Source organism: Narcine bancroftii, chromosome 4 (genome assembly GCF_036971445.1).
Source record: "Narcine bancroftii isolate sNarBan1 chromosome 4, sNarBan1.hap1, whole genome shotgun sequence".
Lineage (NCBI taxonomy): Eukaryota > Metazoa > Chordata > Chondrichthyes > Torpediniformes > Narcinidae > Narcine > Narcine bancroftii.
The window spans coordinates 114903348-114927207 of NC_091472.1; the positions used below are offsets into that span (position 1 = coordinate 114903348).

Genomic DNA, 23860 nt, shown 5'->3' on the forward strand with positions numbered 1-23860 from the left:
GTATTCTGCTCTTCCAGGAGCACAGCAGAGTTGGGAAGCTGTTCCAACTATTAGTCCCCATTTCAGTTTCGCTGCCCGGTTTCCCTACATCTGTCACCCAGGTGACTCATTGCATCACTTGGTTGAAGTTAAGCATGAGGCTCAGTTTCCTGCTTCTTGTACTCCCTCTCCTACCTTTCTTTCTTTGTCAAAACTTTCATTGTTTCAGATTAATAAACATAAGAATGACAGAGAGATCAGGACTGCATTAACAATGGTTAACATATACAAACACAGTCTTCGAGCAATTTATGTAAACTGAACCTTCCAATCTCTCAAAGGCCAAACATGAAAAGAAATCAAAGTTTATTACAAAAATATCCCCCTAAGAAACAAAACAAAAGCTGGGCTACCATATTTCAGCAGTTAAATAATTATTTTGTGGTTAATTCCACTCCTCTATACTCACACAAATAAAAATGTTGAAAAGGATTCGGAAAAGATCAACTTACATCATATGTTGAATAAATGGCCTCCCTGTTTCTTCAAATTCAACCGAAGGGTCAACAGTAACATTTCTAATTTTTTTCTAAATTTAAACATGCTGTAGTTTGAGAAAAACATTGAAACCTAGTAGATAGTTTAGGGTCTTTCCATTTGAGGAGAATGGATCTCCTGGCTAGTAAAGTAACAAATGCAATCACATGACAAGCTGAAGTAGGTAAGTGGCCAGAGTCCAAAACTGGTTATCCAAAAAGTACAGTAACAGGATGAAATTGTAGGTCAATGAGTAAAAATGCTGAAATAATGTCAAAAATTACTTTTTCATATTTTTTTCAGGGAAGGGCAGGACTAAAACAAGCGTGTCAAGGAAGCCACCTCAGAATGGCATCTGTCACAGATAGGATTTATATGGGAGTAAAAACAAGCTAGCTTGTCTTTGGACATATGGGCTCTATGAACCACCTTAAACTGTATCAAAGAATGTCGAGCACACACTGAAGAAATGTTAATTAATTGAAGAATTTTCTCCCATGTCTCTATAGGTAAAGGTATCTGAGGTTCTCTTTCCCATTCATTCTTAATTTTAGCAGAAATCATTGGACATATTTTCAGGATCAAACCATAAATTGTTGCTATTAAACTCTTCCGAAGAGGATTTAAACACAAGATTTTAATCGGTAACTTCAGTCTGATATGGTATCGGTAAAGTAGATAAAGTTTTAAAAAGTTCCTAATCTGTAGATATCTGAAAAAACAGGATCTAGGCAAATTATATTTATTAGACAACTGCTCAAATGACATGAGACAGTTATCCATAAATACATCACAAAAACATACTATTCCCTTCGTATTCCATAAAAGAAAAGCTTGATCAATTCTAGATGGTTAGAAAAAAAATTAGATAGAATAGGATTTGACAAGATAAATTTGTTCAGTCCAAGTCAAAAAAAATACAAAACTGAAACAATATTCATATTGAATGTTTAATTATTGGATTTGTTATTTGTTTATCAATTTAATGAGTGTAAAGGGAGCCCTCTCCTCTCTTTGTTCAACTCAGAAGTGGGATAGAGTAGTTGGCGGTTTATATCTCAAATATATTCTGTATCTCAACCTACATGCTGAGGTTTAAAATCTCACACCATTATTTCTTGAGCAGACCTTTATAATTTTTGTGAATGTTTGTTTCATCTTTACATTGAGAGCCCCTCTATCTTTCTCCTGTGCTCTGATTCCCATTTGAGATGTGATCATTTTGATCAACAATGTGAATGATTCTTCATCTCAAAACTTGATTTGCGTCATGGATAATGTTACTTCACGTGAACCAAATGTAATTTGAAGGAAAAACCAGTTTCCAATAGTTTTTGGTGGAAATATTGTTGACCAGTGCAAGGGATGTGCAAAAACAGTTCTTTTAAACCACTTGATGTGCCCTGGTATGTACTAAATGAAAGACGATGGATTGGGATAAATATCTGTGAGGAACGCATGTGGGATTGTGGGATTCATTTTATAGTTGCACTGAAGAGCCACTGCTCTTTTTTAGAAATCATTGTGGGATTCTATGATTGCCCGTTGCTCTCCAGCCAGCATTCTTGGGCAGGCTGCTGGGTTTGTTTTGGGACATCCTTACCTCGTACTTCAAGCTTGGATCAGCACCCTTCTCGAGCATCTGCAGACACATTTCAAAGCAGGTTGCAGCCTGCTCACAGGCCAGCAAGAAGACAGGCTTCCCCTGCTTTGAGCAGTTGTTAACGTCAGCTCCATGTTCCAGGGCAATCTCCATGCAATGAAGATGGCGAAGAGAGGGAGAGATACAGTAGTACAGAATACCTGAAAGAAATTGGTAAAAAAAATTGTTTCAGACTAAAAGAAAATGTCACACGGACTAAACTAATTCCATGCTTGGATGCCTGGTTACTTTAACTATACTTACAGGGTATTAATCATGTACTTATAGAGAATGATGTGCGATATCACAAAGTATGTGTGCTTTCTCTCCTGACTTCAGTGTCAAATGCAAGCATATTTCATATTAAATTGACCATTTGTTTAAACATAAAGTCATTTGCAAACAAACCTTGCAGTTTGCAAATAATCTTGCTTTTTTAAACCCACTTACACAATACTGGCTAAAGCCTTCTGATTTGCAGATGGGTCTCTCAACAACCAAATTTATCAAGTCATGTTTATTGTCATCTGATTGTACAAGTACAACCCAACGAAACAGTGTTCTCCAGTCCTCGATGCAAAGCTCACCAATGTACAACCAGACACAACTCACATATGACCAAAATGTCACCTGCCTGCTGTTTGCCCATATCCCTTTAAACCCATCCTATGCAAGCAGGCTTTTCCCACTGAGGTTTGGTGAGACAAGACTAGAGGACATGAGTTAGGATGAAAGGGAATATTAGGAGGAACTTCTTCACACAGATGGTGGTGAGAGTGGAATAAGATGCAAGCTGAAGTTGTGAATATGGATAATGTTTCTGTCCACGTTTCTTAAACATTGCAATACTACCTAGCTCAACCACCTCCTCTGGCAGCCCATTCCACACACCCACCACCCTCTGCATAAAAAAAGTTACCCTTCAGTTATCTCACCTTAAACCTATGTCCTCTGGTTAATGATTCCTCTACTCAGGGTAAAAGGCTGTACATTTACCTGATCTATTCCTCTCATGACCTGATCATCCTACGCTCCAAGAACTAAAGCCCTGGCCTGCTCAACTTCTCCCTTGAAGAGGAGTGGCACAAGTGCTCATAGTTGTGCAGTGCATATAATGACTGGAGACAAATTTCTGGGCAAACATTTTTCAGCCCTGCACAAAGGATGAAGCAAAGGAATAAGGTTAATTTTATACACATAATTTCAACCAGCAACTCATTTTCTCATCAGTTATAATAAATAAACACAGAAAAATCCATTCTTTATGATGAATTTTTCTTTTAACAGTCACTAGTGTGTGTTGAAAGCAACTACCACAAAGCTACAAAATTATTTTTCTCCAACCTCTCATTGCAACCCAATTATTTATCTAATTATCATCACGACAAGTTGGATGGAGAGGAAGAAAAAGAGATGGAGGTGTAGCAATACTTCTAAAGGAGATGGAGGTGTAGCAATACTTCTAAAAGAGATGGAGGTGTAGCAATACTTCTAAAAGAGATGGAGGTGTAGCAATACTTCTAAAAGAGATGGAGGTGTAGCAATACCTCTAAAAGAGATGGAGGTGTAGCAATACCTCTAAAAGAGATGGAGGTGTAGCAATACTTCTAAAAGATATGGAGGTGTAGCAATACCTCTAATAGAGATGGAGGTGTAGCAATACCTCTAAAAGAGATGGAGGTGTAGCAATACCTCTAAAAGAGATGGAGGTGTAGCAATACCTCTAAAAGAGATGGAGGTGTAGCAATACCTCTAAAAGAGATGGAGGTGTAGCAATACCTCTAAAAGAGATGGAGGCGTAGCAATACCTCTAAAAGAGATGGAGGCGTAGCAATACCTCTAAAAGAGATGGAGGTGTAGCAATACCTCTAAAAGAGATGGAGGTGTAGCAATACCTCTAAAAGAGATGGAGGTGTAGCAATACCTCTAAAAGAGATGGAGGTGTAGCAATACCTCTAAAAGAGATGGAGGTGTAGCAATACCTCTAAAAGAGATGGAGGCGTAGCAATACATAAGAGATGGAGGCATAGCAATACTTATAAAGAAGAGTGACACTGCTGCACTCTGAGAGGATCTAATGATGGTTTTGATTACTGAGATAGTATAGGTAGAGATCAGAAATAAGAAAGGTGCAGTTTCTCTGATAGTGCAACACCAGAGGCCTCTCAATAGCTACTGAAAGGGAGAACCAGAGTTATAGTCAGATTGTAGAAAATTGCAAAAGCACAGGGTTGTCGAATGGAAGACTTTATTTTCCCCAATAGAGATTGGGACATCCTTGGTGCCAGAGGCTTCGATGGGGAAGTTTGTTTAGTGCATCTGGGAAAGTTTCTTGAAGCAGCATGTCAGCCTCAACCTTGTACCGGTAAATGAGCCTGGCCAAATGATTGGGGTTACAGTGGGATAACATTTTGGGAAGAGTAATCACTCTTACTTAAGTTTGAAGACCGTTATGAAAAAGGATAAGCTTGGCCTTGTAGAAAGGTACCAAACTAAGGGAGGGCAAATTTTAACATGATTAGACCAGAGCTCAGGGGGTAAACTGGAGGAACTGTTATCGGGCAAGACCATAACTGACATATGGGGGTTGTTTAAAGACCAACAAATTAAGTGCAAAGGAAGGATAGGGATGGCAGTGGAAGATTCAGAAAGCTACAATCCAACAGGATCCCAGATTAATATGAAGATTGCAGGAAGGAGCTCAAGCAGGGCATTAGGTAGGCTAAAAGGGGCCATAAGATGTCCATTTACACACATGTTTACACATAAGCCAATCGAGGACAAAAGAGGAAATTTATGTAGTGATATGTACAGTGCATGGGAGCATAACAAGGAGAATTTGACTATTGTGGACAAGAATGGGAAAGGATACTTCAGAATAGGATTCATGCACAACTGGAAACTCAGTCAGATTAGGGAGTCAATATGGCTTTATTTAAATCTTATCTGGAGAGTAGCAAAAGTCACCACACGGTTTCCTGTTAAAAGTCAGGAAATTATAAGCCAGTTAATCTGATTTCAGTGATTGGCAAGATGTTAGAATCTATTATCAAGGAAGAGGTTTTAGGGTGCTCGGGAGCACATGGTAAATTAAGCTGAAATCAGCATGGTTTCCTTAAGAGGAAATCTTGTTTGATAAACCTATTGGAATTCTTTGAGGAAGGACAAAGGAGAGTCAGTGGATATAGTTTACTTACTTTTCAGAAGGCCTTTGACAAGATGCCACCCATGAGACTGCTAAGTAAAAGCCCATGGCATTACAGGAAAAATATTACCATGTATAAAAGATTGGTTAACTGCCAGGAGGCAGAGAATGGAGAGAAAAGGGGCTTTTTTCTCTTTAGTTGTCAAGAGCAGTGGTGTTCCATGTGGCTTAGTGCTGGGATTGCTTCTTTTGATATAATACCGTGTATAGTCTAGAACTGAAAATCTTGGCTTCTCTAATGAGGCCAAGTGAGTTTCATTAATCGGAGATGCAATCAAACCTGTTATTACTAGGGCAACACAGTTAGCCTAGTGGTTACAACGCCAGTGACCTGCATGGGAATTGGGGCTGTCTGTGTGGAATTTGTACATTCTCCCAACGTTTGCATGCATTTCCTCTGGGTGCTCCAGTTTGCTCCCACCCTTTAAAATGTATGGGGGAAAGAGGGGAGAGGTTGTAGGTTCATTGAGTCAGTTAAATTTAAAAATAATTTTACACCTTCAAATGCGTCACGATTATTGCATTGTCCAGGGTATTTGCTGGATTGATGTCTGGAGCCATGAAATAAAATGAGGAAAAAAAACTTGTGTTTACTGAGTATGCTCAATAATGAGCTAAATGCACTCTTCAGTCCATTTAATCCTTTAAATCAAGCACCATTTAGGAAAACTGAAAATTAGGGCAGAACAAATAAAATTGGAAAGCACAATCTCTAAACCTGCATTAGGAAAATTGAATTTGTTAGACACCTGGTGCAACAACAACATCAATTACAAGGAGTGGCCACTAGATTTTAAACTGGCTTTTGTGTCTTTCCACTGACCTTTGATCTGCTTGCCAACTAAGAGTGGATAATAGTTATATCATGAGGGAGACAGGCAACAAGGAATAGGAGGGAGGAGAGGGAAGAGGGGAGAATTTCACGGTCAGGGAAGATATGTCAAGTGCAGCCTATCGATGGGCTAAGTTTATGATGTAGAATCTGAGGAAGAACTCCATTTCCTCAGGTGAAATGGTGTCCTAAACCTTTCTCGTGGCAATCTCCAGCAGTCCCATTGACAGACTCTAGTCTCACTGTAGTGCAAGATACAAATGGTCCACTCAGCAGGTGACACAGCATCTAGAGAATGACTTTAATTCTTCTTTCGTGCTATTCATGGGAACCTTTGATTTCCCAAAGATCTGTTGCTGCCTTGATTCTGTCGGTTCCACAGTGCAACCTTCACAGCTCTCTGGATTATGGAATTCCAAAGAAGCCTAACTATCCACAAGAAGGAATTCCTCATTTCCTATTAACTGCATGACGGATATTCTGAAACTAAGCCTCCCTTGTTCTTGAATTTCCTACAAGCAGAACCATGCTCTCAGCATGCACTCTATCAAATGCCTGCCAAATTTGATACATTTAATTAAGAGCATTTCTTTTACTTTTAAGATCCAATAATTATGGGCCCAACCTTCTCATTCTTTCCTTGGAATTCAAATCTTTCATTCCAGAAATCAACCATGTGATCCTTCACTGAACTGCATCCAACACAAGTATATTCTTCCTTAAAGAAGAGCAAAACTACATTGAGTTTTCTGGATGTGGGTTCACCAATGTCCAGTACAGTGGGGCAGGCAAACTTCTCCACTTTTGTACTCTACCTTCTGTGTAGTATTTCTTTTAGGTTTGAATTACTTGCGTGCCCAACAGTTAAATTTCTATTTCAGAGTCGAGGACATTCAGATACATGCAGACACAGGAGAACATACAAACGCCTTACAGACAGTGTGGGATTTGAACCCTGGTCCCAATTGCTGGCACTATGCGCTGGCGCTATGCAAACCACTTTGCCAACCGTGCTGCCCCATTATTATGTTAGCAAATTTTATTTTAGTTTTAGTATTAGTATAAAATGAGGTTGATAAGTTGCTGCAGAACTCAATCTTTGACTTTCAAAATCATTATTCTTGTTCTTACACCAATAAATGCACCGTTATTTTATCAAGAAATCACAGAAATCAAATTGTAGCACAATGAATGGAAGAGACAATCAACTGAACTCAGCGAGTAGCAGTGGAGCGAGAAAAAGAATGGTCAGCATTTTGAGCTGAAATAAAACACAAATGCTGTAGATGCTGGAATCTTGAGCTAAGAATTGCTGGAGGAATTCAGCATCCATGGCATGAAATGGTCAGACAAAGTTTTATCAATACCAAAATAGAAGAGGTGAAATTACATACACAAAGGAAAAAAGAATCTGGGGAAGGAACCCAGAGGTGATAAGACAGAAAGGTGGAGAGACAGGTGGTGGGAGAAATCAGCCTCCATCCCGTTCCTGATCATACTACTGGACCACGAATACATCAACAAATCCAGCTCCAACATTGTCAAGTTTGTAGATGAGACAACACTTGGTGGCTTCGTCAGCAATAACGATGAGTTGCATTACAGAAGAGGTGGAGAATGTTATGAAATGGCACAAAAGTAACAACCTGATACTCAATGTGGACAAGACAAAGGAGGTGATTGTGGGCTTCAGGAGAACCAGGCGCAACCACCCTCCACTACACATCAACAATTCTGTAGTAATGAGTGGAGAGCACCAAGTTCCTTGGAGTTCACTTATTGCCCTATCGTGGACACTCAACATTTCCTCCCTTGTCAGGAAGGCACAACAGTGACTGCACTCCCTGCTGCAGAGAAATGGATGAGAGGTTAATCCACAGGACCATAAGAGTGGAGTCTCACCCACAACCCCACAACACCCCCCCCATCACTGTGATCTACTGGATCATTGTCTGCAGAGGGCACGCAAAATCAATGAGTACCCCTTCCACCCTGCACAAAGTGTCTTTCAGCTGCTCCTGTTGGGTGCTGATAAATAGATTCTTCCCACAGACAGTGAGAATGTTGAAGCACATACTTCATGATTCATATTCATGAATCAATATTTATTTATTTATCTGTATATATGAAATACCTGTCCTGCATGTGTATTGTTTGTCTGTCTGTGTATTTTGTCTGGTTGTGTGTCTGCATTCTTTGCACCAGAAAATACTGTTTCATCTGGTTGTACTTGAACAATCAGATGACAATAAACTTGACGATCCTCAAGAACCCTCACCACCCAGGCCATGCCCTCTTCACACTGCTACCATCAGGAAGGAGGTACAGGAGTCTGAAGACAAACACCCAACGGTACAAAAACAGCTTCTTCCCCTCTACCATCAGATTTCTGGAAGGACAATGAAGCACAGACACTTACTCACTTTCTGTTCTTTTGCACTAATTTATCTGTTGATCTTTAAAAAATAATTTATAGCAACATTTGCACCTGTAATACTGCTGCAAAACAACAAATTTTGTGATGTGTTCATACAATAAATACTGAAATCACTAGGAATGGGGTGGGGTGGGAAAAGAAATGTGTGAGAGAGAGAAAAATAAATAGACAAAGAAGGAACAGAAACGATGGAATCAGATAGGGATAGGAGTTACCTAAAATTAGAAAAAAATCAATGATCCTGGTAAAACACTCAATTGTGGTTGAAGTCAAAACTCAATGCTGGAGAAACTCAGCAGGTCAAACACTGTACTTTATATAGCAAAGATAAAGTTACATAACCAATGTTTCAGGTTTCAGTCGTTCAGCAGGGTATGTAGACAGGCCCCTGAACAAAATGGTGGGGGAGGGTAGGGGGAGGAACAGAATCCCAAAGACCCATGGATAAGGGAGGGAGGGCACACCAACAAACTGAGGGAAGGCTCTGTGACTGGAGAGGGAAGGGGGTGGAGAGCTGGAGGAAAGACAAAGGAAGGCAGGAGGAATGGAGAGTAAGCTAGCAGAAACAAGAAGTTGATGTTAATAACATCCAGTTGGAGAGAGCCAGTTGGAAAATTAAATGTTGCTCCAATTTACCGGTTGTCTTGATGCAACAGTACATGAGGCCATGGACAGACATGTCAGCATGGAAGTGGGGTGCAGAATTTAAGTGGTTGGTCACTGAGAGGTCCATGTCACTGATGCAGACACAGCCAAGTAAGTGATCGCCCAGTCAATGACCATGCCATTACGTTTTAGGCGATCCACTAGGAATGAGGCGTGTGGGTCCTCGGGTTTACATCTGGGCTCATCTGGTTGGCAGCGAGAAAATGTTTGGCTGCAGAAAGCACAAGTTTAATCGGCGCTACCGAAATTTTCTGCTCCACGAATTGGGCCATCCATGACTTCTGGTACTTTTAGCATAGGTTACCAAAAACATCACTGGAAGGAAGTGTATGCTGGAGTCTCAAGAATATGAAGGATAACAATACTTTGGTGCGAGGAGGCGCGTTAACCGCTGCCGCCGTACCTTTCCCATCCTTGTCCACAATAGTCATGTCCGCCTTGCCCTCGGTCAGCACCTGCAACGTCAGGTCATGGCCCGCCTCGGCGGCGATCATCGCTGCCGTCCGCCCGTCCGCATCCACCACATCGGGTTCGGCCCCCAGCGACAGCAGCAGGCTGCAGATCTCAGCGTCGTTGGCCTGGGCAGCAACGTGCAAGGCGAACTGGCCTTGGCTCGGCTCGCTCACATTCACCAAGTGCGGCACCCCCAGAGCGAGCAGCTTTTCCAGCTCGGCTCTCTCCCGTCGCCCGACCAACTGGATCAGCTTGTGCACCTGCAACGTCTGGAGACGGCCTTGGGCCGTGTGCGCCATCCCGCCGCTTGCCCTTCCTCACAGGTGGGGGGATGGGGGGGGGGGGTAGTTCTGGAGAAAAGACAAGGAGCACCGTTATTCACAATCAACTTTCTCACTGACACCTCGCGCCTCCTGAGTCGCGAAGGGACCGCGTTGACTGGATGCTGGCAATGCAACCCATGCCGACTGTCTCCACAGCGCGTTGACACGGAGAGAAGTGAAGGGACCCACTCACCGCTCTGGGTGCTGGCGATGCAACGATGCCGTCTCTCCCCGGCGTGTCAACACGGAGCGAAGGCGACTCACCTCACCCGGCTGAAGCCAAGGCGGCTCCACACACGATAGCTCCGAAACCGCACAAACGGAACAAGTGACACCGGCCTGGACGCCTTCAGAGAGGCTCAGAATCCAGCCCAAACTTTCCAACTTTGCTACCATGACAACAGAATGCGATGACACCATAAATAATGCGGCGCAACAGGGAAGCGACACCGGTTTCGCGCCACGTGGGAGCGGCGAGGCAGCATGGAAAGGAATTGCAAGCTTAACAATTGCTGTAACAAATTATGAACCAATCGGGTGACGATTTGGGAACAAGTGATGTCAAACACTGTTTGTTGGAGAAACACTGGAGGGAGGGACTCAGCAAGTCTTGCAGCGTCCATAGGAGGAAAAAAAATACAAACTTTTCGGGCCTGAGCTCTTTAAGATGTGAGTGAAAAGCAGGCAGGAGTCTGAATTATAAGACTGGGGCGAAGGGAAGAAAAGGCAGGGGGAGAAGTACAGACAAAAAGATATGGTTAAGAGCAGTGGGAAATGGCTAGCACTGAAATTACACCCCACCACCCCCCCTCCCCATTAAAACTTGCTTCACCCCGCAACCATCTCTCGCCGCCGCCACGCCATCCACTTCACCTTCCCCTACCTGTTGTAGAACCCCAAAACAGTCCTATCCAACGTTGTGTTGGATCTATTGAAATATTGGAAAATAATCTTCGCCTTAAAAAACACAATTGTTTCAAGTTTTTTTAAAAAAAACCTCTGACCAATTAAAGACTGAATGAAAGCAGCAAGTTGCGTTCCTCGGGCTGGAGCTGAGCGGCCGAAGTTAAAGGCGTTGAATGGCTGACACGCTTCCCAGCACAGAGCACCCGGTGGGAGAGATGCAGTAAGATGCTGAAGGCCACGCTCAAACTCATCCTTCAGCGTCCATCCTCCTTGGAGTCCGGTGTAGGCCGAGAAGAGAGATGGCTTGGTGTAGGGAGCTCTGGTCATAATAAAAGTACTCACGCCAATTATTCTCTCGCTGGTCTGAAAAGCATTCTGTTTGAAATAAATCAGACAAGGGGAGTGGGTGAACAATTTCCAGGCTCTGACAAATTGTTAACTTTTAGCCGCTTGTTTGCCACGCAGAATGCGTAGAACTTTGTTTTTACATCCTCGTTAAATAAGGATTGGTGCTGGAGCCCTTCCCCTGCGGAAAATGCTCAGTACTGGGTTGAATAGGAAGGAAGCCCACAGCAGAATGTGTCTGTGAGCGAGGATACTGGCAGCGAAGGGGACGCTGAATTGACGCCTCCGAGGCACAGACACAGGGAACTGACATTGAGCACCACGCTCAACACGCACATACGAGCTTGTATTTAAACACTTATGTAGATTGGTAGGCGAGGACAGTGGCGCCCAGGGCATGTCCCCTGGCTACCATACCATAGATACGGCTATGGATAAGAGGACTGAAAAGCAAAAATTGATGGGTGGCGGGGGATTGGCTCTGAATGCAGAACTGCGGGAAATAAGACATAGGGATAGATGGGAGGGGTGTTGCTTATGGAAACTAGAGAAGACATTGTAAATGCCATCCAGTTGGAGAGTGCCCAGATGAAACATGAGATTTTGTTTCCAATTTGCGGGTGGTCTCAGTCTGTCAGTGAATGCAAAGGAATGGGTGGCCACTGGGAGATCACTGCTATTGTGGTACACAGAACCAAGGTGCTGAATGAAGTGATCTCCCAGTCCATGTTCGGTCTCCAATGTCTCCCCAATGCTTGGTTAAATATATAAAGAGTAAAAGAGTGACCGAGGTAGTCATTGGACCAATAGAAAATAACATTGGAGAAATTGTAATGGGAGACAAAGAGATGGCAGAGGAACTGATTGAATATTTTGGATAATTCTTCACTGTTGAAGGCATTAGTAGCATACTGGACTCTCATGGGTCTTTGAGAAGAGAAGTAAGTACAGTCAGATTTCAGATTTATTGTCAGAGTACATGCATGACATCACATATAACCCTGAGATTTTTTTCCCTTCAGGTGTGGCAGAATTACCACTAATTGGTAGTGCAAAAAAACTACACTGCATTAACGTGTAAACAAAGAGCAATAAACAGATAATGAATTTAAACAAACTGATTGTGCAATACAGAGAAAACAAAATCAATAAATTGTACAAGTAAGAGTCCTTAAATGAGTCCCAGATTGAGTTTGTCATTGAGGATTCTGATGGTGGATGGGGTAGCAGCTGTTCCTGAACCTGGTGGTGCAAGACTCATGGCACCTATTCCTCTTTCCTGATGGCAGAGGCAAGAGCAGTGCATAGGCTGGGTGGAGAGAGAGAGAAGGTACTTAGGAAGCTAAATGGTCTAAGGGTAGATAAGTCTCCCAGTCCAGATGAAATGCACACTTGGGTTCTGAAGGAGATAGCTGTAGAGATTGTGAAGGCATTGGTAATAATCTTATAGGAATCAATGGAGTCTGTCATGGTTCCGGTGGACTGGAAGATTGTGAATATCACTCTGCTGTTTAAGAAGGGAGCAAAGTAGCTGAAAGGAAATTATAGATCTTTTAGCCTGACGTCAGTGCTATTGGAGTTGATTGTCATGGATGAGATGACCTGGAGGTGCATGAAAAGAATGGCCCAAGTCAGCATGGTTTCCTTAAAGGAAAATCATGCCTGACAAACCTATTTCAATTTTTTGAAGAGATCGCAAGTAGGATAGATGGGGAGATGCAGTGGATATTGTACATTTGCACTTTCAAAAGGCCTTTGATAAGATGCCACATATCAGACTGCTAAACTAGATGAGAGGCTGTGGAATTACAGGAAGGATATTATCACAGGTAGAGCACTGGCTGATAGGCAGGAAAAAGAGAATAAGAATAAAGGGATCCTATTCTGGTTGGCTGCTGGTTATCAGTGGTGTTCCACAGGGGTCAGTGTTTGGGCCACTTCTTTTTGTATTGCATCGAAGTGATTTGGATTATGGAATAGATGGCTTTATAGCAAAGTTTGCAGATGATATCAAAGTAGGTGATGCCTAAGATTTAAAAAAGGCTACAGAGAGACATGGATAGATTAGGAGAATGGGCAAAGAGGTGGAAGATGAAATACATTGTTGTAAATGTACAGTCATGCATTTTGGTAGAAGAAATAGATGGGCAGACTATTATTTAGATGGAGAGAAAATTCAAAATTCTGAGGTGCAAAGAGACTTTGGAGTGCAGCATTCACTAAAAGTTAACCTCCAGGTTGAGTCGGTGGTGAAGAAGGAAAATGTAATATTGGCATTTGCTTCTTGAGGAACAACATGCACGAGAAGGGGTGTAATGTTGAAACTCTATAAAGCACTGGTGAGACCTCACCTGAAGTACTGTGTACAGATTTGAGTGCCTTATTTGAGAAGTGATGTCCTGGCATTGGAGAAGGTCCAGAGAAGATAATTTTTTTTAAAATTTAAATATACAGCGCGGTAACAGCCCCATTCGGCCCACGAGTCTGTGCTGCCCAATTACACCAAATAGAGCTACAACCCCTGGTACATTTTAAATGGTGGTAGAAAACCGGAGCCTCAGGGGAAAACCCACTCAGACACAGGGAGAACATACAAACTCCTTACAGACAGCGCAGGTTTCGAACCCCAGTCCCACTTGCTGGTGGTGTAACAGCATTATGGTGACCGTGCCGCCCCTACTAGAGTGATACCAGGAATGAAAGTGTTACCATATGAGGAAGGATTGTCAGCTCTTGGACTATACTCATTGGAGACCCATATACAATTACAGGATGAAAAAGGATGGTTCATCCCCCATAAATGAGGTCAGGAAAAGAGAGTGTGATTCATCCCTTATGCAGTCATGAAATGAGAGTGTTTCCCACCCCCTTCCCCCCATCTGCAGGGTCAGGGACAGAGAGGGTAGTTTGATCAAGAAAAGGTAGTTTGAGACCATCGAATATGAAGATCAGGTTCAAGACTCCCATATACAGGGAAAGGGATCATGGTTCATTCCCCATAAATGAAGTAAGGGAAAGAGTGCAGCTCGTCCCTTATACAGCATGTTGAAAGAAAGAGTGTTCAAGATCCCCATATAAAAGGACAGAGAAAGGGAAGCTTTATCTACACCCTCCTATTTGATATCAGGGAAAAATATGAATGCCAATATTACATTTGCCTTCTTCGAAGACCCCAGATATTATTACAGGAAAAGAGAGGGTGGTTCAGGACCCCTGTATACAAGATCAAGGAAAGAGGCAGAGGTTCATGCCCGTGTACTTGGTCTGGAAGATCGGGTGGCAGAGAGAGTGGTTCTGGTGTATGAAATGGGGATGTTTCAAGACTATTGTACATGAGAATCAGGAGAATGAGAGGGTTGTTCGGGAACCCCATACACAATTAGAGGAAAAGAGAGGATTGTTTGTCATACCCATACACGAGGAAATGAGAGGGTGGTTCAAGACCCCTGTATACAGGGTTAGGAGAAACAGAGGTTGGTTCAAAGTTATTGTCAGAGTAGATACATGACATCACACACAAATCTGAGATTCTTTTTCCTGTGAGCCAAGCAGAATTTCTGCTTATCGGTAGTTCAAAAAACTGTACTCAAGGAATGTCAGCAAATAAGAGAAATGTAAAGAAAAAAGAAATGTAAGCAAACTGACTGGGTAATACAGAAAAAAAATATTCAATAATAAAGAAAGTGCAAAGAGTCCTTAAATAAGTCTTTGATTGAGTTTGGTGTTTAGGAGTCTGATAGTGGAGGGGTAGCAATTTTTTCTGAACCTGGTGAACCTGATGGCAACAGCGAGAACAGAGCACGTCCGAGGTCAGGGGTTCCCAACCTTTTTGTTCCTCTGTACCCCTTGGGCATTTTTATAGGTTCCCGTGTACCCCTAAAAATTAAGGATAAAAAAACACATTGTGCAATCTGACTGCAGATTACAACACCATGTTTTGTACAGTAGTGGTTATTCTCTCAGACCCAATGTACCCCCTGAAAAGTGCAAATATATCAATGGGGGGGTACATGTACCCCAGGTTAGGAACCCCTGTCCTAGGTGATGTGGATGCTTGATGATTGCTGCTGTTCTTTGACACGTGTTCCATGCAGATTTTCTCGATGGTGGGGAGAGTTTTGCCTGTGACGTATTGGGCTGTGTCTGCTACATTTTTCAGGGCTTTTCACTCAGAGGTATTGGTGCCCACATACTAGGTTATGAAGCAGCCAGTCATCACACTTTCCACTATACATCTAGAATATTGCTAAGGTTTTCAACATCATACCAAACCTCTGAAAACTCTTTCGGAAGTAGAGGTGATAATGTGCTTTCTTCATGATAACATTAGTATGTAGGCTCCAGGAAAGATCCTCCGAGATAGCAATTCTCAGGAATTTGAATTTGTTCACCTCTCTACCTCTGATCCCCAAATCCCCAATGGATCATACACTTCTGGTTTACCTCTCCTAAAGCCCACAATCAGCTCCTTGGTTTTGGCACCTTTCAGACATGTTTTCAATCTTCCTCCTGTATGTAATCATGAAGAAAGCCTCTACTTCCTCAGGAGTTTGCGGAGGAGCTAGTGGAGTTGTTCAAGTGAACCGGTACGGACTTGAAGGGCCGACATTGCCTGTTTCCGTGCTGTAAACGGTTATATGGATATATGTTGACTCATTACCCCTTTTTATACAACTGTGGTGCACAGTTAGCCAGAATCAGACACACACAAAGATAAAGACTACAACAAGCTTTAATCCACAAAGACTTCCACAGAGCTAGGCTGGCTGTGGCTGCAGCAACTCTGAGTGAGGCCTCGGGAGGCCAGCACAGGGTTATATCCCGGAGGGTGATTGGCACCCGACCGATTGGGGCTTGATCCATTCAGGCCGACTGATTGACAGCTGGTCAGGTGTGGTCCTGTCCCCTTATACTCTTGCAGGTACAGAGGTTGCCCCCTGCAGTAGGCCGGTGGTGTACCACCACATTCACCCCCATCTTTAAAATTATCCCTCACCCCCGTGGACCATCCACAATGGGTAGATTTCTGAGAATGGAAAGGGTCCAAGTGGACAGGCGAAGGGCAGGTATAAGGTCATAGACACCGGGAATACTCCGCCAGGGAGTTGGCTAGGCTGATGGACAGATACCACCAGTGGTCAGGCAAGCATTTAGCTGTATGGCGACTCCGGCTGTGGGACAAGGGAGTCACCCATATTTGGCTCTCCCACCTAGAGGTCAGCACTCTGGGCAGTCTTTCTGCACAGCAAGAGAGGTCCACGCTGTGGGATCAGGTGGTGACTGCGGTGCAGGCCAGGTTCCCCACACTTTTAGAGTGGACCTGACATGCCACCACCAATGGAATACAGTCAATGAGAGCATAAGGGTCATTAGGGAATGGGCCCTTATTACTAGACACTACGGTGGGGCTCCTTGGTCCAACCTCTGAGGATTCCAGGGTAACCTCCGCCTTAGCGGGGCACTTAGACACCACTGTCCTCCCTGACCTAGGAGTGGTGGTCTTGCCCTTGATAGCACCGGCAACTGACAAAACCATCCAGGAAGCCATTGCCTTTCTGGAGAGGCTAGAGTATCTGGAATGGGGAGCATTCAGCCAGGGAGTACCCATACAAATTCGCTGCATGGAAATAAAACACAGTGATGGCAATAATGGTGAGAGTGCATACTCCTTGTCTTGCAGGTGCTGGCATAGACCTTGCCTGCATACATAGCACCTTTACCCTTACCATTTTGCGATATGGCAGGAGTACTGTAGGAAAAAGCCGCGAAAACCCGCACCCCCCCAATACGCAGCCTTCTGCTCCTCCCTCAGCTCATTCTTTTTTTAAAACTAAGGATTTTCAATCAACATGGAGTTACAAAAGAAACAAAATCAAAGAAACATTTCAGATATATACAATAAAATACCAGAACCGAATTACATGTTGATGTACAAAGAAAGAAGAGTCAACACATTATCACAATTATCAAATTCTGCACTATTGTTTATAAATTACACGCCTTTCTGATCATCAAAAGAAAAGTAAGAAACATGCTTCTCCCTCAGCTGAGGGCACCCCTGCTGCACTCAGAGCAAAGATCATCTCCCTGGTGTGACTCAAAATCACCAACAAAAGCACACAATCGCACCAGACACCTCCCCAGTGTGGAACAATTTTGTTTCTGCCCTATAAGATGGAGATCAGGGATCCAGTGGATTCGCTCAGCATCCCTGGGTTACCCAAGGTCATTCATCCCAGTGGCTGTCCACTGAGAAGAGGGAAATAACCAGTACTGGACGATATTGGGGCAGAACACACTATTATCCCTGGGAATCCCAAGGGGTGGAGGGTGCCCAAGGTTTTTTTTTTGAAAACTTTATTTTTTATTTTTCATAAAAATTAATAATTATAAAATTTCAATAAAAATGTACATGTATGTGTGTGTGGTATTTTATAAAACAAAAAAAACTTAAAGAAACCCTAACTCAACCGCCTTCATTAAATACCTTTTCCTACACCGTTAGAACTCACAATTTAAAGTAATGTCAGAATTCAGGGAGAGATTACCTTTGAATTTAGCAATATTATTCAAGTTAAGCATCAACATAGTTCAAATATGGTCGCCACATTTTAAGGAATATGTCATACTTATTCCTTAAATTGTAGGTTATTTTTTCCATTGGAATGCAACTATCCATCTTCACTGACCATCTCACCAAGGTAATTGGGGAGTCCAACTTCTATGTGACTGCAATTCACTTTTTAGCCACTGCTAGTGCATTTTTAACAAATGAAATTTGAAACTCTAAGATTATTATTTAAATCTATAAAATTGCATAACAAATAAAGTTCCAGATCACTAGGAAGGTCACTCTTGTAATTCTCGTTAATACTTCCAAAATTTCTTGTCAAAAGGGTCTAACCTTCACACATAATCAGATTGAATGAAAGAATGTTCCTTCTTCTATTTCACACCTAAAATACAATTCTGATATTTCTGGCTTAGATTTGTGCAATCTCTGTAGAGTGAGATACAGCTGGTGTAAAAAGTTATATTGAACAACGCATATCTCACATTTATAGTTGAGGTTACACTATCCACACACCATTCAAACCAGGATTATTCTGGAATTGTAACACCTAAGTCAGACTCCCACCTTTCCCTTGATCTCTGCAGAAAAGGTTTAACACTTTCTAACTGAAAGTCAATTTATCCTGGTAATAAATTTGAGTATGTTACCCATCTAAAGCATTCGTTCCATTTCACTAACTCCCAGAGAACTCGATGCCTGTCCCCATCGTCCCTTCAAGAAAGTTCTCAGTTGAAGAAAACATAGAAAGATCCCATTAGGTGCACCATAGATCTGTCTCATTTGTTCAAATGACATCAAAACGCCTACTTAATAACAGTCTGGTATACAACATATACCCAATTGTAACCATATGTTTAGAATTCTGTCTCTCATATTCATAGGTATCTATAATACCTTTATCAAATCTCCCCTCATACTTCTACGCTCCAGGGAATAATAATCCAAACCTTTCCCTGTAATTCAGTTCCTGAAGTCTGGACAACATCCTCGTCAATTCTCTCTGTGCTTTTTCTCTCTTATTGACATCTTTCTGGTCATTAGGTGACCAAAACTGCACACAATACTCCAATTTTGGCCTCATCAGTGTCTTGTAAACTGTTACCATAATATCACAACTTCTATAACCGGCACGGACTCGAAAGGCCGATATGGCCTGTTGCCACGCTGTAAACTGTTATATGGTTACATAGTTACCTAACAGAGCTCTTAATGAAATACTCATTTTTCTCCCAATACATTAATTGATTTCCTGCTGTATTTTGACCATATGTTCTAAAATAGGGTTACTTGTCTTCTTTTTTAATTTGATTTAATGCTCCGTATGTAAATAAAGTCTTTAGCTGTTGCTTCATTCATAGAATATAGCCCCATATGAACCCAGTTTGGAGAATTTTCTCAACAAAATGCTAAAAATCTTGTTTGTGCAGCCAGATAATTTTTTTTTAAGTCTGGAAGTCTCAACCCTCCAAATTTATAATCCCAGGTTAGTTTTTCCAACACAATTCTGGGCACTTTGTTATTCCATAGGAATTGTCTTACTTGATTACTTAACAATTAAAAAAATTCTTAGGTAAAACTCTAGGCAATGATTGGAACAAGTATTGAAGCCTCAACATCACTTTCATCTTTACACAACTCACCCATCCTATTAGCCAAGTCTTTCCATTTTTGTAAATCCTATTCTATTTTACTAAGCAGGGGAACATAATTAAGCTTATACAGATTTAGTAAATTGTTGTCTGTTACTATTCCCAAGTATTTAATCCCATCTGTTATCCATTTAAACCTACTGCCTCTCTTATATCTTTCATAATCATGGTTTATTTAGGGCATTATTTCACTTTTGTCCATATTAACCTTATAACCAGACACTCTACCATATTTTCTGAGGATCTCCTGTAACTTTTCCAAGGATCCCTCTGGATCTGACAAGTATAATAATACATCAATCGCGAATAAACCTAACCGACCATAAAGCCCTTAACCTCAGAATCTCTTTTAATAATTTCAGCTAGAGGTTCAATTGCCATTATAAACAATGCTGGAAACAGCATTGCCTACTTGATCTACTCAAAAGGAACACTGTCAACATTTGACTATTCACAATTATCTTTGACTGTGAACTGTGATATATCACCTTAATCCAATTAATAAATCCCCTTCCTATACCAAATTTCTCCAATATTTTAAACAAAAACAGCCATTCTAAATGGTCAAATACCTTATTTGCATCTAGAGAAACTGTTATACTTGCATTGCAACCTGATTTTTGCCATATGTATTATGCTAAACAGTCTGGTTAGATTATTTGCCTAATGTCTACCCTTTACAAATCTTACCTGGTCTAGATGTATTAATTTCAGTAGGTATTGCCCCATCCTGTTGGCTAATGCCTTTGCTACAATTTTATAGTCAACAATGAGTAGAGAAATTGGCCTATATGACAATGTTTTTAACGAGTCTCTGTTCTTTTTTGGTAATACTGTACCGCATGATCCAATACATCATTCAGTAATGGCATTAACATATCTTTAAATTCTTTATAGAACTCAGGTGGAAATCCATCCTCTCCTGGAGGCTTATTATCCTGCAATGTACTCAATGCTTTCTCAATCTCTTCCCTTGTAAAAGCAGCATCCAGATCATTCCTGTCATTTTCATCCAATCTAGGAAGTTCAACCCCTTCTAAGAACTCACATATTTTGTTTTCATCCACCTGTATATCCAATTTATAAGCCTCAGTGTAGTATTGCCGAAAGGCATCATTTATTTCCTTCTAATTATATGTAACTACAGTATCTTCCGTCTGTATGGCATTTATCGCCCTTGTTGTGCCTTCTGCCTTTAATGGCCATGCCAGCACCTTATGAGTCCATTCCCCCAGTTCATAATATTTCTACCTAGTTTTAAGTATAGTTCTTTCTACTCTATATGTTTGTAAAGTGTTATAATGTATCTTTTTGTTATCCATTGCTCTATATTTATCCTGTTCATTGATATTCTTTTTCTCATTTCAGTATATTTTTTCCATCTTATTTAGCTCTGCATTATATTCCCTCCTTACATTTTTCTTAAATAAAATAATCTGATCTCTCAAAAAAGTTCTCACAGTATCCCATATTTAAAACCTGTTATCTGTTGATCCAAAATTTGTTCACAAAAAAAATTCTATTTTTTGTTTAAATCCTCCCACTTTAACAATATAGGGTTCAAAAACCATCTATAAGCCCCTTCCTGTTTCACCGTTATTGAAATGGTCAGCATAAGTGGTGAGTGATCAGAAAGTAGTCTCAATAAATATTCTGACTTCATCACCTTATTTTTAGTCCCACCAACAGTAAAGATAAATTGATTCTTGTATGTGAATCATATGCCCTTGAACAGAAAGAATAGTCTCTCTCTGTTGGGTTAAGCTGCTTCCATATGTCAATCAAATTTAAATCATTTAAGTCACTTTAGCAGCCTTTGCCTGAGTTACTGTTCTTGCAGATTTATCCAATATCAGGTCCAGACAGAAATTAAAATCTCCTCCTATCAAAATATTTTGTCTCCTCTCAGCAGCTTTTAAAAATATATCCTTCATAAAGGCTTCTTCATTGTAGTTTGGTGCATAAATATTCATAAGCATACTTGATTCTGAATAAATCTTACAATTTACCATTACTTATCTCCTCACTTGATCTTTTGATTATATTTTCTAGAGTAACCGGAACATTTTTATTTATTAGAATCGCAACCGCTCTTGCCTTAGAATTGAAAGACGAAGAGAAAACCTGCCCCACCAATCCTCTCTTTAATTTATCATGTTTCACCTTAGTAAGATGTGTTTCCCGTAAAAAAAAACCACATCTATCTTTAACTTTTTCAAGTGAGCCAAAACCTTCTTTCTCTTAATTTTTCCATTTAAACTTATAAACTTTAACGTCTTATCCATATTGATTTACAGACAAATATTGCACAGTAATACAGTCACAATAATCAAGCAATCTAGTGATTTCTTCCCTGTTGAAAAAAAATGTGAAACCTCTGCTCTGACAGTGATTTAATCAAGAAACCCCTAAATCCCATGAAAAAAAACCTGTAGAATCCTCCAGGGATGAAGAAACTGAACCCCACCATCTTTAAAACATTACCCCACCCCCCGGCCTTAGACCGCAGTCTATACCCTGCTATTACTTTATTGGACATTCAACATTTCCCTTAGCTCTCCGCAAAGTATCAATAAGATAGATTGACATTACCTAATAAATATCAGATGACTCAAAAATGTATCTTTATTTAGTCCACAAAAATACAATCTTCATAAAGTTCTCTTCCAACATCATTTTCTGTCAATGAACAAATTCTTCTACCTCTTGTCTTGTCTTGAAAAACTGCCAGATGCCTTCTGACACCTCCACCCCTAAAATCGCCAGGTAAACCATGGAATACCTGAAATTCTTCGCCTGGAGCTGCTGCTTGACCTCGTTGAATTCTTTTCTTTTCTGCACGACCACTGGATTGAAGTCTTGGAAAAACATGACCTCTTGTTCATGCCATTTCAGTGGAGCATTATTCATTTTAGCATACTCAAACACTACTCTTAAGATCGCTTCCTGATCACTGAAGCTCAACAGCCTCACAAGGGCCAGTCGAGGATGTGCATCCAGATTTCTTCTAGATCCGAAAGTTTGATGGGCTCTCTCAATCTGTACTTGTACGCTGTGTGGCTCAGTGTGAAGTACCTCAGGAATCCAGGATTCAAAGAACTTAACTGCATCTCTTCCTTCCGCACCATCTCTTAACAAATTATTCATACATTATTTTGTCTGCTAAAGTTCTCCATATGATTAATCTTGTCAAGGATCATTTGTTTATCAGACGCCCACTGCTTTGCTTGGTCATGCAGTTCTTCCAATTTCTTTTTTTAAATATTTTATTTATCAGTTTTCAAAATCAAACTCATACAGTAATCAGTTTTCATCAAAACTTACAGTCATCATTTCTGTACAAGGTTCACCATTGAATCCAATCCTTTTTCTACCCCTCCCTATCTCCTTGTCATGCACCAAAGATCACATAACATACTACATTCAAGACCCACACAACAAAGGTTAAAAACATAAATCGGGGGGGGTATGCAGACTTGTTACACCCCAATGGCCCATGATCTGGTCAGTATCCTATCCATGGCCTCGGTTTTTTCAGATGGGAATGGGATGGAGCTAGGCCATGAGACAGGATAGCTTACCCGATAGCTGTGCACCTATGAAATTTAGATACGGTTTCCAAATTTTAAGGAAGATACTGCTCTTTTTCCTGAGATTGTAGGTAATCTTCTCCAGGGGAACACAGCTCTGTGCTTCTGCATTCCAGTATGCAGTGCTCAAGCTTGAGTCGGACTTCCAGGTAACTGCTATGCACTTCCTGACCACTGCCAATATGACCATTACAAATTGGATTTGAAATTTGGACAGCTTCATTGTAAGTCTTATGTCCATTGTAATTCCCAGCAGGAACAATGCTAGATCCTGTGGGAATGGTTTGACACAACTTCCCCCCCCCCCCCTTTCTGCATAGGAGTTAGGAAGCTGTGACCTCCACAATGCTTTCATAGACCCAGGCAAGGGTTTTAAATGAAATTACCATCAAAATGGTAACGACCCAAATGCAAGAATGATCTTGCTTTCTTTACCAAGATATGGGTCAGTCATAAGTGACCATTACAATAGCCACAGCAAATCATTGTTTCCCCTAGCAAGGAGATCACAACAGCAGTGTCCATCTCACAGAAGGTCACTGCATTTCTGTCTTCAGATCAATATGGTTGATGATTCTCAAGCTGCTTTCTGAAATGTATTAATCATATGGCTGGCTTGAGCAATACTGCCTTAGTTTCATTTTTTCTCCAAAAGCACAAATTATTAAGGTAAATGGACTCCTGTTTGATCAGATGCCTTTTTGAGCAAACATTCCATTCTT

At 41.2% G+C, this 23860-nt stretch overlaps 1 protein-coding gene and 1 long non-coding RNA gene across 6 annotated transcripts in view; one reads left to right on the forward strand and one right to left on the reverse strand.

The window, feature by feature from the left end:
- Positions 1–10474, reverse strand: part of ankef1a (ankyrin repeat and EF-hand domain containing 1a) — a 65485-nt gene extending 55011 nt beyond the window's left edge. Inside the window, exons 1-3 of one of the 5 annotated variants that reach the window (XM_069932482.1) lie at positions 10268–10474; positions 9702–10101; positions 2120–2319 (exon numbers count right to left, since the gene is read on the reverse strand). In XM_069932482.1, the coding sequence (XP_069788583.1) occupies positions 2120–2319; positions 9702–10050 (549 nt within the window). In that variant the 5' untranslated portion in view covers positions 10051–10101; positions 10268–10474. Of the gene's footprint in view, positions 1–2119; positions 2320–9268; positions 9639–9701; positions 10102–10267 lie in introns of those variants that run through there. The other 4 variants (XM_069932481.1, XM_069932480.1, XM_069932484.1 and 1 more) reach the window with 4 other exon arrangements.
- LOC138761012 (uncharacterized) lies at positions 9796–11330 on the forward strand. Its single transcript, XR_011356068.1, has 2 exons — positions 9796–10743; positions 11088–11330. It is a non-coding gene; the product is annotated as an uncharacterized lncRNA (long non-coding RNA).
- Positions 11331–23860: the final 12530 nt, after the last annotated feature.